The 16,098-nt window shown below is 33.8% G+C and overlaps 1 protein-coding gene across 1 annotated transcript; it reads right to left on the minus strand.

The window, feature by feature from the left end:
* Positions 1–15,475, minus strand: LOC128237783 (uncharacterized). The gene is made up of 5 exons (XM_052953369.1): positions 15,448–15,475; positions 11,885–12,106; positions 6,779–8,329; positions 2,164–2,238; positions 1–1,224 (listed from the first exon to the last, which is right to left on the minus strand). The coding sequence occupies exons 3-5, from the start codon at positions 7,794–7,796 to the stop codon at positions 134–136; spliced, it is 2,184 nt and encodes a 727-aa protein (XP_052809329.1). The 5' UTR covers positions 7,797–8,329; positions 11,885–12,106; positions 15,448–15,475; the 3' UTR covers positions 1–133.
* Between the last annotated feature and the right edge of the window lie 623 nt (positions 15,476–16,098).

Below are 16,098 nucleotides of genomic sequence, written 5' to 3' on the forward strand. Positions count from 1 at the left end.
ATTTTTACCATTTATTACATTCATATTATAAAATGTATGTACATAATTGTATATACATATGTCAAACATTTATATTGATGATAGAAATGTGTCAACATGGTAATGTATATTATTTACAAATGCTAAGTTTGCTTTAGAAAAATGCTGTTGAATCGTCCTTGTCTGTGCTGACAGTTTCATTAGTTTCTTGAACAAGTTTAGGAGTAACCACCTTATCTTCAACAGTGTTTTCAAAAGTGTTCACCTGTACACCAATATCACACGTCGTAACTTTCTTATCAGTGAATCCAAAGTCTTCTTTATCAAGAGGCATGTAAATGTCAGGAGCTTGGACACCTATCTCTCTCATAAGCACGATTTTAGTTTCCACTTTGTTCGTTAATCCCTCACTCGAGTTACAAGATTGTGCCAATGAATTGTCTGCTGCGATTTTCACTGGTTCAAACATTTCCGCCATGTTGCTAACGAAACTTTCTCGATTTTGTCGCCTCTGGTCATCATTTTTAACATGAAACGTTTCAGTTATCTCACTCATGTCTGGTTCTGTCTGATCATTTACAATTTCTTGAAGCTGCACAAAGGCATCTGATTCATCTTCATCAGGTGATTCCATTGCAGAGGTATCATTAGATGGCTCCGCTGGAGAGTTAAAGTCAGTACTGGCATAAAGCAAATTTGAATATGCCAGTTCTTTTCTTTTCGCTTCTTGTTTAACGAATGTTTCTTGGACCTCTTCATTGGGATCTACAAAATCTTCAGGAGGCTCAATAATGATATTCTGAACAGGTGTATCTATGATTACTTGGTTTTCTTCAACCGTGTCTTCTTTAAGAACTGCATAATCTGGCTCGGCCTCTACATTTGCTTGACTATCATCTACTGGCCGATCTGTTTTGTTATGATCTTCAATTACTGGTACTTTGGGCATCTGCAAAGTAATGTTTATTTGTTTCTTAGTTGGACTCGACGGTTGTTCTACCATATTCGCATATTCATCTTCAATAACAGGTGCTTCGTTCACACCCGAAACTTCAACAGTTTGGTTAACATATACCTGACCATCTTGAATAGAATCAGTAATGCCATCAGCCTCGTTGTTATTGTCTTTCGCTTCACCAGCCTCATGCGATGGTTTACCAGTATCTTTTACACTATGTTTTGATTTCGCCAGTTTACTTTTCTTTTCCCTTCTCTTTTTGTTTTGGTCGTCAGCACCGTCTTCTTCTGTAAGACACGAACATTGAATAAGGTGATAATAATTACATTCATAACTATAGTTTGATGAGAACAAAGCGCCAATTATCGCATAATAATCTCGTCCAATTTTCAGGACACCGAGTTTTGTGACAAGTGGTTGTACGTTCAGCAAACTTTAGAGAGCGGACACTGTAAATACAGATTTTGGCAATTCAAGTGTCCAATTTGGGGATTATTGGACAAAGGCTTCGAAAGTTATTGATCAGACAAGGCCGATTTTAGGTAATTTCTTAATTAAAGGGGAATAATTCTCGTATTACTCGAGCAATATGCATAGATAACGAATTTGTCCAAGATATTATTTCCATAAACATTCTAACGATTGGACAAATGCTTCTGAAGTTATTGATCGGACAATATACTGGACGTCGTCCGCACGCCCGTCTGCCCTTATAAAAACTTAAGTTATGCGGTGTACAAAAAAATGTATTTGTATCAAGCCATTGGAGATAATGAGCCAATTGTTCAGAACTTAGTTTAAGTTAACATAATTGTTACAGTCACTGTTGTTAACCTCCAAATAGTTACTGCTTTGAAAGTTTAATGAATACACTTGTGATATGCTGTATTACTAACACAATTTGAGGTAACTGTGTCAGCTGTACTGCCTATATTTAAATGTTTGAGCATATCATCATTTTTTCAGGTTTGAAAGTTAACAACGATGTCGTTCTTCATGTTGTTAAATTAAAAAAAAAGTTCTGAACAATCAGCCCAACGTTAACTGTTGATGTTGTGACCTCGCGTAATTTTGGTATCATTTGAACGGAATTTGTTTGCTAATTAGTAATAACACTACAAAAATGCGATACTCGTAGGTGTTCAAAGCTTAAAATATCATATAAATCTTAATTTTTAAAATCATAAAACGGCGTTTTCTTTTATTATATAATAAATATGGGTTACCTTGTGAAAGATCTGATAATTCCACACCATCAAAGGCATCCGTCTGAGGTAGATGTATTTCTTTTTCAACGATACCTGAAAACAGTGGAGCAGTGGTATTAAAACACATGGAACATAAACAAATATGGTCACCAATGGTAGATGTATTTCTTTTTCAACGATACCTGAAAACAGTGGAGCAGTGGTATTAAAACACATGGAACATGAAAATATGGTTACCAATGGTAGACATTTCTTTCGCCATGATACCTAAGCACAGCAGAACAATGGTATTAAAGCACATGAACAAAACTAGCGTTACCAAAGATATATCTATTTCTTCTTCCAAGATACCTAAAAACAGCAGTGCAGTGATATTTAAAATCACACGAGAAATAAAGCTGGTGAAATGAAAGGTAGATCCATTTCTATTTCCACGATACCTAAAATCAACATAGCAATATTATGAACGTTCATTAGAAATACAACTAGTGTTACCAATGTGTACACAAATTAGTGTTACCAATGTGTACACAAATAAGGTTTGGGATGCTGTAACTATTACTTGGAATTTTTGTGAAGCTCTTATTATAGTTACGGCACCCATAAACCAACTAACTGAGATTATACCAGGGCTCTTCAGCGTTGTACTGTAATATATACGCACGGTAGTATTCAAAAATGTTACGCAAATTCTACTGTTTACAGTACCGACCTGAGAGTCAATGTGCCAATCTTGCTAAAGTAGTCGCAGTTAACTTTTGAATTAGTTTAAGATCTGCTTTCTACCGTTCCGGCCTAAGTTTTAATGTGCCGATACTTATACCGGTACAATAAAGGTTAATTGCCGGACATTGCTTCTCATAGTCCGTAAATTGGCACTAGTTGATTACCCCCTTTGTGGCCCCAATTTGGCACGCGCTTCATAACGTCACAAATTTTAAAGACCTTGACCCCTGGTTTCGTAAAGGAAAGTATTATTTCCGTTACATTTCGTTCTACTGAGAAAATCTTTTAATATATGTAAAATCTGCCCTCTAACCTGTATAATATTGCCAAGTTTTTTTCTAATAATTTACGACAACAAAAATATTCATCGCGAATATTGCACACTTTACGGCTGTCATTCATTCCGCTCTCCCAAGCTTGTAATTACAGAACATAAATCAGTGAATATAAGCGTATTTGTACAAACACTTTATGATATTCATATACCATAGTCGAATTTAGGCATGCATATAGAAAAATCTAATTGGCCCTTTTCACATAAAACGATCTTATAATATCGATAGAAATCTATTATATCAGAGTTATGTATTTATTTTAAAGGCCTGCTAGTAATCTTTTCAGCGTAGGTCATTTTTGAGTTAAATGAAGTTAAATTATGAAGTGATTGTGCCACAGAATGAATAAACTCAATTTTGTGCCGTTCAAATTTTTAATTAAGCAAACTTGAATAAACATTTTCGAGTCTAAATTGGTAGCCTCCGCGTCTTGTTTATATATCATCTGATAGGTTGTGAAACAGGTAAAGTTATTTCGTCTGGTACACAAATTTATCAAATTTTGATGAATTAGAAGTAAATAAGAGTGATCAGATGAGCTTCTGGGCTAGATAAACATTTGATAAATTAGTTCACCGAATAAACACCATATTTCAAATTACATTCCTTGGCGGTAATTCACTCAATTGCTTTTTCATTGAACGAGTTTTTAATTAACCACACAAAATTTAGTTAAAGATGCATTCTTACTCCCAAATAAGAATTACCCCAATTTTCCATAAATGCATTATCTAGTAAGTAGTTAAAGGTAAATCACTCTAAATTTATATTTGTTATACAAGTGTATGTATTGATTTTGAATAAGAGTGGGACTTTAAATGCATATTAACATACATCGTTAAATTATTTTTATTAACACGGCAGTTTTTCAAAGAATAACCAACCATTTTATAGACCTCATATTTTTATTTGCATTCCATGGTGGTAATTTACCCCAGCGCTTTTTTCATTAAAGCTGCACTCTCACAGATTTACCGTTTTGACAACTTTTTTTTACTATTTTTGTCTTGGAATGAGCGTAAATATCTGCTAACTAGTGGTATATGACTGCTGACAAAAGATCAAATCGCAGATTTTCATACTTCCGTTCGAAAAATGCATAAAAGATCAATTTTGTAAAAAAGATGTTAAAATTTGCGATTTAATTTTTTGTCAGTAGTCTTATATAACTGGTTTCCAAGACAAAAAATAAACAAAGTTGTGGAAACGTTAAATCTGTGAGAGTGCAGCTTTAAAGTAGAGTATTTTTGAATTTATTATTTACCACACAAAGGATTCAGAAAAATGCATATTAATATACATTATTAAATTATTAATATCAACTTGTCTTTTTTCCGAATAATAACCAGCCGTTTAAACCTCGTGTTTCAATTTCCATTCCATGGCAGTTATTCACCCCTACGTTGTTTCCTTAAACAAGTGTGTTTGAATATATTATTTAGCACACACAGAACTCAGAAAAATGCATATTAATATACATTTGTAACGGTCCGCTGTAATCGGGAGATGTGCTTTCATGTATAGCATTTCGTTATAGACGGAAGTACGTTCATAGTACGTATGTTTACTTGGTTGGTAATATGCAAATTAGCAAAGCCCGGACTCTGTGTGGATTGAGAATTTACTAGTGGACCCCTTCAGGGTCGAGCATGCTTTTCTCTGAAAGGATCTGTTGCGTCTTTGTTTACGTCGCACATTCACATTGTTAAATTGTTTATGTTACATTGTCTTTTTATTAAGAATAACCAGCGGTATAAACCTCATGTTTCAATTTGCATTCCATGGCGGTAATTCGCCCTTATGTTGTTTCCTTAAACGAGTGTTTTCGAACATATTATTTACCACATACAAATTCAGTATAATGCATATTAATATAAATTGTTAAATTATTTATATTAACGTGTCTGTTTTTCGAAGAATAAAAAACCTTACAAAAATCAAGTTGCATTCCATGATGGTTATTCACCTTAGTGGTGTTTCCGTGTTCGAGCAGGGCTTTCATTAAAGCTGCACTCTCACAGATTAACCGTTTTGAGAATTTTTTTTTATTTTTCATTTTGTCTTGGAATGAGCCAATGTTGGTGTAAATATCTGCAAACTAGTGATATAAGACTGCTGACAGAAGATCAGACGGCAGATTTTCATATTTCCTTTCGAATATTAATGTTTTATGGCTTAAACCGTTACTAAAAGTTTAAGAAAAATGCATAAAACATCATTTTTTTAACTTAAATAGGAAAATCTGCAATCTAATTTTTTGTCAGCAGTTTTATATCACTCGTGTCCATATGCATGTTTGCATAAATTGGGTCGTTCAAAGACAAAAAAAAATATATGCCAAAACACATTTGTGAGAGTGCAGCTTTAAAGGAAGTTTGGAAGTATATCACTCCCTAGATATGGGTTAAAACTACCAAATTTATTTCCTTGGAAGTACAAAAACATCCAATATTTTTAAGAAAATTTCCAAAGTTGAAAGCCTGGAAGTTCAAAATATCAAATCCTGGTGTCAATATTGCTTTTATGGTCACAATTTCAATAAGTCTTGACGTGAAATAAATTGTAATAACATAAATCTTTGAAATTGGCAAGTTATAGTTGCAAATATTTCCTTTTCTAAATACTAGTTGAAAAATAGTGAAAAAAATGTACACGGGAGATTTAAACTTTCAGTGAAAAACTTCCAATATTGATGGACAGGAAGTTCATACTTTAAGTTTCAAATTCTTAATGGAAGCCCTGTACGAGTATTTTAAATATACAATAAGTCACACACAAAGTTTGTTAAATGGATAATGGTATACATTGTTAAATTATATTTTTTTTTATAAACGAATAATAAAAAGTCGCGGTTTTATCACATCCTTTGTGTCGTGGCTGTGTTATTTCCGCCATTTTGAGATTTCTGATTGGGAAAATTGCCTTGTTTTGACTACATTTATAAAGGAATTCCTGTTTATCCACGAACATAACAAACATACACTTAAAGGTATAAGATATAGACAAGAATAAAAGAAAACATCAATTCGTCAGCATAAAAGCATTTCTGGAGGGTTCAATGTTTGACTGAAATTTATTTCTAACTCATTTTTTCTTTAAAAGCAAAATTTTTGGGATTTTTCTTCTAACATATAGCAACCATGTTAATGTTTTGGAAATCACGAAATTCGGCCCAAAATTGATCAGAAAAAATCGACGTCGTCGGCATCGTGCACCAACTTGAGTGATAGCGAGCCCGTTGATGACTAGTTGTGTTTAACCGCTGAGTAGATTTTACAAGAAAGATATTTGTAGTCGGCTGAATTAAAATTTGCTTGTTCTACAGAATAAAATGTATTTCAAGAAAAATCCTATTCAAGTTCAAAGCAATAGCGAAAATAAAAAAAAGTACAGTCCACTTCGGACCACCTGACATAGTGAACTCCCAGTCAGTCCACAAATTGCATGGACCTTATGGTCCGTTCAATGCTTGTGAGCTGACTGGTCGGTCACTATAATGCAAGGAGGTCCTTCTCGTGGTCTGTACTATTTCTTAAATGGTTACAATTTCATGATGAATGCTAAGTACTTACTTCTTCTACTTCTAGCAGTATTATCTGGTATTGAAATGTCCATCATTGACATACTTCTACGTTCCAAACCATCATCACTGCTGGCCGCACTTTTCTTTCTGCTCTTCTTAGATATAAGCTGCCTGAGTCTCGAAAGTTTCCTCGGTTTCTTGTCCATTGTCTCCTGCTCTTCTGGAGCTTCCTCAGGAATACACGCATTTGTCAAATCAGGAGTTGATGCAGACACTTCTTGTGGTCGTCGAAACGAAAATTTGCCAAATTTCCATCGTGGTTTCTTGGTTTCTTTTTCTGCCTCCGTCGATCCGTTTGACTTTGTCTCTTCGTTGTTCTCTGAAGTCTTCTTTTTGCCAAATTGAAAAGACCAGCTTTTCTTCTTAAGTTTCACAATGTTGGGCTTCGATGGTTTATCAACCATTTTAACTTTCGATGCCATGCCAGTTCCTGAATCAGACGAAATATCTGACTCCTTTTCATCATCAGCATCTTCTCTATTATCCTTCTCGACCTGGTCATAGGCAATTCCACTTGGTCCTGCATTAACAGCCGCTACAATAGAACACTGAGACTTAGACAAATCAGCTACGTCGACTGCCCTCTCGTTTATATAAACAAAATCTTCATCTTCCTTTTCACCGTTTATATAAATTGGTTCTGCAAGTCGTTGACCAACAATGTCACTTCCATGTTCAGCACCTGCTTCTACGACTAGTTCTAGCTGACTTCTTTCAGTATGATTATCGTTGCTTGGTTCGTTCCCAGTATCTTGCTTCCTCTTTTGTGGAAATGCATACTCCACACTGACTCTTTGATTAACATTTACTTTTTCAACAACAATTCCGCTGTCAAGGGAATCCAGACGCCGAATTCCACCCGCATTTTCTTCGGAAACACCGTTTGGTATTTTGATACTTTCACCATTTGAAGGTTTATCTGTTACCAAATCATTGACTGGAGATTGTTCGTTATCCTCGTTAACAATGTCGGAGCTAGATGTCTTTCTTTTACTGAACTTAAACATGTTTGAGAAGATACTGCCCCTTTTCTTTTCAATTTTTAAACTTTCCTTTTTGGTAATGCTTTCTGCTTTGTCTACTTCAATTGAAGTATTCTTTTTTGACTTCGACTTCGAGTTTTTCTTAATTTTACCTTTACCAGTATCTTTGTCTTTTGTGGAAACATCTACGTTTTCATTTGTAACAATACCATTAACGCTTTCGTGACATTCTTCGAATACATCGTCCCGATTGTTAATTTCAGTTTCAGATTCGTTATCCACATCAATTTCAGGCGTGACAATAGTATCTACATCAAGAGTAACACTTTTTCTTGCTTGATTTACTACTTCAACGCGCTCCACATTTTCATCAACGGACTCGGCATCAAGGTCAGTTACAGTGTCAGCTTTAAGGGGCTTACTAATCGATCTTTTGACAGCTCTGTCTGCGGCTTCTGATATCAGAGCTTTACATTCTTCAAGCAAGGAATCTTCGTCATCAGGGTTAGATTGAAACAGACCATCATCGTCAACTTTTAAGTCGTTGGTTTCTTCATCTGAAAACAAAATTTGTATGAGTAAAATAACGAAAAAATCCCTAATGCATACAATTAACTTTAGAACCCATAATGCATACAATTAACTTAAAGGCCTAGTTTAAGGAATGTTTTGCATGACAATCCCCTGCTGTGCACCTCCTGCTAATTGCACTGACGTCACAGTAGGGGCCAATTTCCTGTCTATTTGTTTACGCGATGATTGGCTCAAGCCCATTTAGGGGCCCATTTCTATTAAAAAAAAACTCAAAGACTGCACAGCAGGATACTCAAGATCGGAGATCTCATAAGACAATTAGGCAATTAGATTAAGATCAAAACACAGAGGTTGCTTACTATACACGGTGTGTTTGTTGTTGTTTTTTTTTTTTGTTGTTTTTTTTTTTTTGTTGTTGTTGTTGTTTTGTTTGTGTTTTTTTTTTTTTTTTTTTTTTTTGGGGGGGGGGGGCACTTATAGAAGGATTAAACTAGGCCTTTAAGAATCCTTAATGCATATAATTAACTTTAGATTCCTTTATGCATACAATTAACTTTATTAATATAAAACTTTGAAAAAACATATACAATGGGTTTAAATCTTTTAACTTTGGCATGTTTTTATAAAATGATACAAAAAATGACAAGACATATGGTAATGATATATATTAAGCATCCAGGCAATACAGTGCAACTATTGACATTAAGAAAAAAATGCACCAATCGATAGATCTTTATGAGAAAATCAATCCATATCTTGTTATTAATCATGATACAATGGCACATTTATGGTTGTTTATACCACATTGTACATGACAGGTGAGGAGAAATGGGTCGTTAAAGTCACCAACTTCCATGTACATAGGGAGGGTGTGAGTTGTAGAGTAAGACAGGTGTCAATTGTCAATGATACGGGAAATAGCACGTGGGCAGCAACAGAGTGATCGTAACCATTCGGTAATCTCCGGCAAGCTGGACGATAGCCGTATTCCTGAACATGGTCCGTGTGTCGGTAGGATGAATCACTCCAATCGCAACACCTCGGCCAGTATCCAACAGAATATTGACTATCACGAAGCTTACCGCATATGGCCGAGTTGCTACGATGGAACCCCTCGGCTTTCTTCGAAAGCTCGGGGATTGAAAATTACTCGGCTATCTCCGGCAAGCTCAGTGACTTTCGGTTGGCGTCAGAGGACATATTAAAGTACAATGCACAGTATTTGCGGGGCATGAAAAATGGTGAACTACTTGAAATTTGATAAGATGCAACAGCTGTGATGTCTGAATGTTTTGAGAAATTCAAGATTTAGTACTAATCGCTTTACAAATTTTTATTCCCTAATTTACATTTACTGTGATTTTTTTAAGCATTCTTCGATCGAAAGACATATAGTCTATACTGTCATAGTATAATATCTTGATTTAAAGAGCCCGATTTAAGTTTTCCTTTATATATATAAATATGAAGATAACATTGAGTCAGCGTGCCATTAATTTATTTCTTGATGGCTCGTGTTTATACAAAACAACTCTGACAAAAATGAAGTAACGGATAGGTGTATTGGCGACAAGTATATTTTTTCGATGGTATGCTTTCAACATGCGAATTATTCCTAGTTTATCATGGTAAAATCATTCTGACTACCGCGTAAATAATGATTGTGTTTGGTCGTGCAATTTTATACCAAACTATTCATTTCTAAATATCAAACCACTTGTACAGTCGAAGCACGAACTGAATGTTTGCGGGGTTTTCCCTTATTTCAGATTTATGCACTTTTGAAAATAATGCGATGTAAATGATATGTATGTCTATCCCTCTTCCCTTACCAACAAAAAGTTGGCGTTTTTATAAAAGAAAAAAAATACAAAAGTATATATAAAACTCGTAAGATATGGAAGCGCATATCGTATATACTGATAATTTGATCATGTTGTCAACCAGTATAATATCACGAGAATTTGCCAAAGTTATGTCGACGTATCGACTTTGAAAGGATATGACGACTTATTTGTTATCGTCAAAACTAGTTGAACATGGAGTCACCTTAGTGCAATAACTGCGTTTAGAAATAGAAGCAGAAATTGAGTTCTTGCACTACGGTGACGATGGTATGTCGACTCCATTGTTGTGATGTCGACATAACGTGTTTAATATGATTTGTCGACAACACTGACGTCACCATGTCCAGTCAAAAACATAACAAGTCGACATATTATTGACAACATTTCGTGATATAACTCGTTCTATCGACTTTAAACAAGTCGACAATACAACGTGGTCACATCATATCAATGAACCGATAGTTCAGAACTTTGTTAAAGTTAACAACATTGTTAACTTCATCGTTGTTAACTTTCAAATCTTTACTTCTCCGAAGGTTTAATGGATACACCAGTGATCTGCAATATTTCTAACAAGATTTGAGACAACTGTTGGGTCAATCTCATTAAAATCATATCGAGACGTTCACTTCATTTCATTACGTTATGTACGTAGCGTAACGTCGTGAAGCGTGTATTGGGGATCTGATTTTAATGAGATTGCTGTTAGGTATACTTGATTGTATTTTGATCTAAGAACACATCAACATATTAATTATTTTTGTAAGCGCATCGATATTGTTCATATTTAAAAGTAAACAAAGGTGTCGTTAATACGTTGTTAGCTTTAAAGCTGCACTCTCACAAATTTACGGTTTTGACAACTTTTTTTATTTTTTTGTCTTTGAATGAACAAATTTTTGCGTAAATATCTGCAAACTAGTGGTATGTGACTGCTGACAAAAAATCAGATCGCAGATTTTCATATTTCTGTTCGAAAACCGTTACTAGCGGTTTAAGAAAAATGCAGAAACATCATTTTTTGAACTTAAATATGAAAATATGCGATCTGAATATTTGTCAGCAGTCTTATATCACTGGTTTCCATGCATTTTCGAATAAATTGGCGCGTTCCTAGACAAAAAAATAAAAAAAAGTTCAATCTGTGAGAGTGCAGCTTTAAAAAAAGTTCTGAACAATCGATATGAATTCCAAACATGATTACATACTAAACTGTTTTTGATAAAAAAAAATCATACTGTCGTATTTTATCATAACCGAAAGCAAGAATAATTTGTGACATTAAGTACATGCGCAATATTATTTAACCACTGGGAACAATGCAATAAATCAGAAACTTTCGCTAGCGGCTTCTATGCAAATGCAAATCACATGAACGCAACAATTTGTACGTTGTGAGTTAAAGAACATAAATTTTGGAAGGGAACAATGGATTGTTGATCTCAAGCTTTTCATAACGTTAATCAATTTAATGTGCATTAGGATGAAAACTTGCGAGTGAAAATTGGCCATGTAATGTCAAGGCCATTCAATGTAACTTTAGATGATTAATGTATATCCTCTTATGTAATCTTTATATAAATATTATGTTTATGTTATTAAATAAGCATGTATGTAGGAACATGACACCAAAGCGGAATTACGTTGTTGACGTCGCCCCTAAATCCAACCCAAATCAAACAACAGTCTGACGTCAGGTGTCTGATAGGTTGCTTTTCATTATATACTTACGCGATATTTTCCTTGTACTGTCCTCTTCCGGTTCACCAAGTTCGCGTGCGTCTACGTTATTTTCACTTCCGGTTGAATGTGACGTAACTTCCGGTTTATCGTTGAATTCTGGGAAGACGATGTTAGGGACGCTGTAGTCGTTGTCAACGAGCACCTTATGAAACTGGCCGCTATTTCCGCATCCACCCACAGACTGCTTTACGGCTTCGTCGTGCGATATTTCTGAAGAATAACATTCGACGTGTGCAAATTTGTGTTTCAAAGACTAACGAGTTTTCGCCACTTCAAAGAGAGCATGGCTGGTTACTTTAATTCATCTTTAATAATCATATAAAAAGTGTTCTTTACTTTGCTGCATTGTAAAATATTTTAGCTTCTGTAAGATATTTAATTGATTATGTGCTGTTTCATTTATCAAACAACAAAATACTTGTTTTCGTTTTATGTTGTATGGTTTTTATTTGTTTTGTTTTTTAAATCTATCAAATTCTTGTTCTCAATAAGTTGCCATGAAAACAATATACCTTGTTTAACTTTTGAAGGGAAAAACATGAACGGCGAACATTATCAGATTGTACTAGACAACTGAAGGTATATGGTCCTCATACATTTTAATAACACAGTGATTATTTTAATGTTACAAAACAACAATGCCCCTGTGGTTCTTAACGACCTAAATATGCTAAAGGTTTTATCAGTTAAAACATCTTCAATAAAATAAAAGTTATTAACATGAACATCATTAATATGAATTATTAATTGATTTTTCTGTTTGATAAGCTAAATTTAGCGTAACAGTTATGAACTTATGACATAAAGACAGAAGTTCAGACTTCTGATAACATTGAGGTCGCCTATACTGGTCTTTTGTATTTCAGTCGAAAAAGGGGCATACTTCAACAACTATTAAAGCCAGTGTTCTGGCCCTTCTTTGTACATATGGATATTGTCTCTGGCAACATGTGTACTAAGTTTTCATTTGAATATCTTGAAAGGTTTTAGGCTTTTAAATGCACAAGGTTTATTATTTTTGCGCGACGTCGACGACAACACCAAGACAATGACAATACCGCGATTTGTTTTCTTCTTAAAGCAGATGAGCTAAAAGATATGTTGCATCATAACAGGGTAATGTTTTATCACCCTAGGTTTTGAGCACGTTGAATCATAGGCTTAAGAATGCTACTATCGGTCTGGGATGGTGATTTGTTTGTAAACGAGTGTATACATACATTGGACTCTCTTATCATTGATCGTATCGTACGACTATACAAGTTCTTGATTATAATGGTATATATAATGATAGTACCGAACGACTTTACTAGTTCTTAGTTAAAATAAAAATGGTCTATATAATGATCGTATCGTACGACCATATAAATTCTTGGTTTTAATGGTACATGTATATATAATGATCGTATCGTACGACTATTCTAGTTCTTGGTTCTAATGGTATATATAATGATCGTATCGTATGACTATTCTAGTTCTTGGTTTTAATGGTACATATAATGATCGTATCGTACGACTATTCTAGTTCTTGGTTCTAATGGTACATATAATGATCGTATCGTACGACTATTCTAGTTCTTGGTTCTAACGGTCTATATAATGATCGTATCGTATGACTATTTTAGTTCTTGGTTCTAATGGTATATATAATGATCGTATCGTATTCTAGTTCTTGGTTCTAATGGTATATATAATGATCGTATCGTACGACTCTTCTAGTAATTGGTTCAAATGGTATATATTTCGATCGTATCGTATTCTAGTTCTTAATTTAATGGTATATATAATGATCGTATCGTATTCTAGTTCTTGGTTCTAACGGTCTATATAATGATCGTATCGTATGACTATTCTAGTTCTTGGTTTTAATGGTACTTATAATGATCGTATCGTACGACTATTCTAGTTTTTGGTTTTAATGGTACATATAATGATCGTGTCGTACGACTATTCTAGTTCTTGGTTTTAATGGTACATATAATGATCGTGTCGTACGACTATTCTAGTTCTTGGTTCTAACGGTCTATATAATGATCGTATCGTATGACTATTCTAGTTTTTGGTTTTAATGGTACATATAATGATCGTATCGTACGACTATTCTAGTTCTTGGTTTTAATGGTACATATAATGATCGTATCGTACGACTATTCTAGTTTTTGGTTTTAATGGTACATATAACGATCTTGTCGTACGACTATTCTCTGTCTTGGTTCTAACGGTCTATATAATGATCGTATCGTATGACTATTTTAGTTTTTGGTTTTAATGGTACTTATAATGATCGTATCGTACGACTATTCTAGTTCTTGGTTCTAACGGTCTATAAAAAATATCGTATTGTACGAATATACAAGTTGTTGGTTGTAAAGGTATGAGATGATAGTATCGTACGACCATACTAGTACTTGCTTATACTGTTATATATAATAATGGCATCGTACGACTATACTAGCTCTTTGTTCCAATAGAATATACATGTATGATGATCGTACCATACGATTGATTTTTTTTTAAATCATATACTAGATCTTGGTTGTAATGGTATGCACTTATATATGATTAATACATTGAAATCATGCCTGGACGGAAATGCTGTATACGAAGATATAAAAAAAATGAGTGTCACATACTATTATTATAAGATTGAATTTTTTTATCTAACGATTTTCTCTCGTAGACTGTTAATGGTCCCGTTAAGTGTGTAGTATTATGTATATATCACAAAATACCAACATTGACAGACAGTGCCACCTATGCTTTTAATAAAGATGAGTCATTCAAAAGAAGAGCTATGTCATTTATACAGTTTTATCAATGTTCACCTTAAAAGTGTTCTTGCTTCTATGGCAATACTTACATGTTAACGCTGTGGTTTATAATTCTATTTAAAGATGCAGTCTTACTTCCAAATAAGATGTACTATAATTAATACAATTGTTTTAATTTACCGAAAAGGATGAATAGATATCGAAAACAATGGTTCTTTTGAAGGATACCGTGTTTAATTTGAAAGAAAGGTGCACAAGGCACGGTTTTTATACCTTATGAGACGATAGTTGATCACTGTAAATCTTTTAGGACTCACCAGTCATTTTAATATTTGTGCGTTTACAGCTATTACATACATGGTTACAATTTTGTTATCAGTATTTAGTATTTTCCATGAATGCATTATTTAGTAAGTAGTTAAAGGTATATCACTCAAAATCCATGTTTGTTATACATGTGTATGTATTGATTTTAAATAAGAGAGTGACTTTAAAAGTGTTCCTGTTTTTATGAAGATACTTACATGCTAATACTGTGTTTTATAATTAATCCAATTCCAGCCGAAAAAGATAAACAACTTCAGCCAATAGTAAATAAAAACTAGACAGTTATTTCTTTATCTACGTTTTACATCAGACTAGGATTTCATATCTGATGGTTTCAACTTAATTTATTATTCCACTGTATATATACTTAAACAAGGAAAAAACGCGTTTTACACATTTAACAAATTCCACATACGTCATCCTACCTTTAAAACGATGAAATTGAATACCAACTTGTTAAAAAAGAAGCGCTGATATTACTCCATTTTATCATCATTTAGACACAAAAATGACAAAGTTTAATACCTAGCGCGTTACAATACGTCAACTTTTATTTCGCAGCTTTTTTGTTCCGCAAGCAATATTTTACTGTACAGTCAGTGAATCTTGCGTTTGATTTAAGTTTTCGGTTAAACTATCATTTTTTTAAAACTTAACTATTTAATTTGTTTTATCTGAATAAAACACAGTGTCCCGAAATATATGAAAACTTACCATTAAAAGTCGGTCCTTAAAGCTGCACTCTCGCAGATTGACAGTTTTTTTACATTTTTAGTTTTTATCTCGGAATCAGCTTATTTTGGTATCAATGCCTTCCATTCAGTCTTATAAGATGCTTCAAAATAAAACATATCTCAATCGTTCGAAAAAAAAAGCCGAAAAACTCATTTTTCTTAAAGCGTTACTAACTATAAATTTTTAAACGTAAATATGAAAAACTGCGATCTGATTATTTGTCAGCAGTCTTGTATCACTGGTTTTCTGACAATTTTCGCAAAAAAATGTTAATTCCAAGATACAAAATTATATAAAAAGTTGTCAAAACGGTCAATCTGTGAGAGTGCAGCTTTAATACAAATATCGAGAGAACGAAAAATCGAGCCA

The sequence above is a fragment of the Mya arenaria genome, chromosome 6 (assembly GCF_026914265.1).
Source record: "Mya arenaria isolate MELC-2E11 chromosome 6, ASM2691426v1".
In the NCBI taxonomy this organism is placed as follows: domain Eukaryota; kingdom Metazoa; phylum Mollusca; class Bivalvia; order Myida; family Myidae; genus Mya; species Mya arenaria.

What these genes read in the sequence shown, in the direction of transcription:
- LOC128237783 (XM_052953369.1), bottom strand. Translation starts at nt 7,796, where the DNA reads ATGTTTAAGTTCAGTAAAAGAAAGACATCTAGCTCCGACATTGTTAAC. An exon ending in TACTGCTAGAAGTAGAAGAA is followed by an intron (nt 2,239 to 6,778) that starts GTAAGTACTTAG and finishes CACTGTTTTCAG; the next exon opens with GTATCGTTGAAAAAGAAATA. An exon ending in ATTATCAGATCTTTCACAAG is followed by an intron (nt 1,225 to 2,163) that starts GTAACCCATATT and finishes CGTGTCTTACAG; the next exon opens with AAGAAGACGGTGCTGACGAC.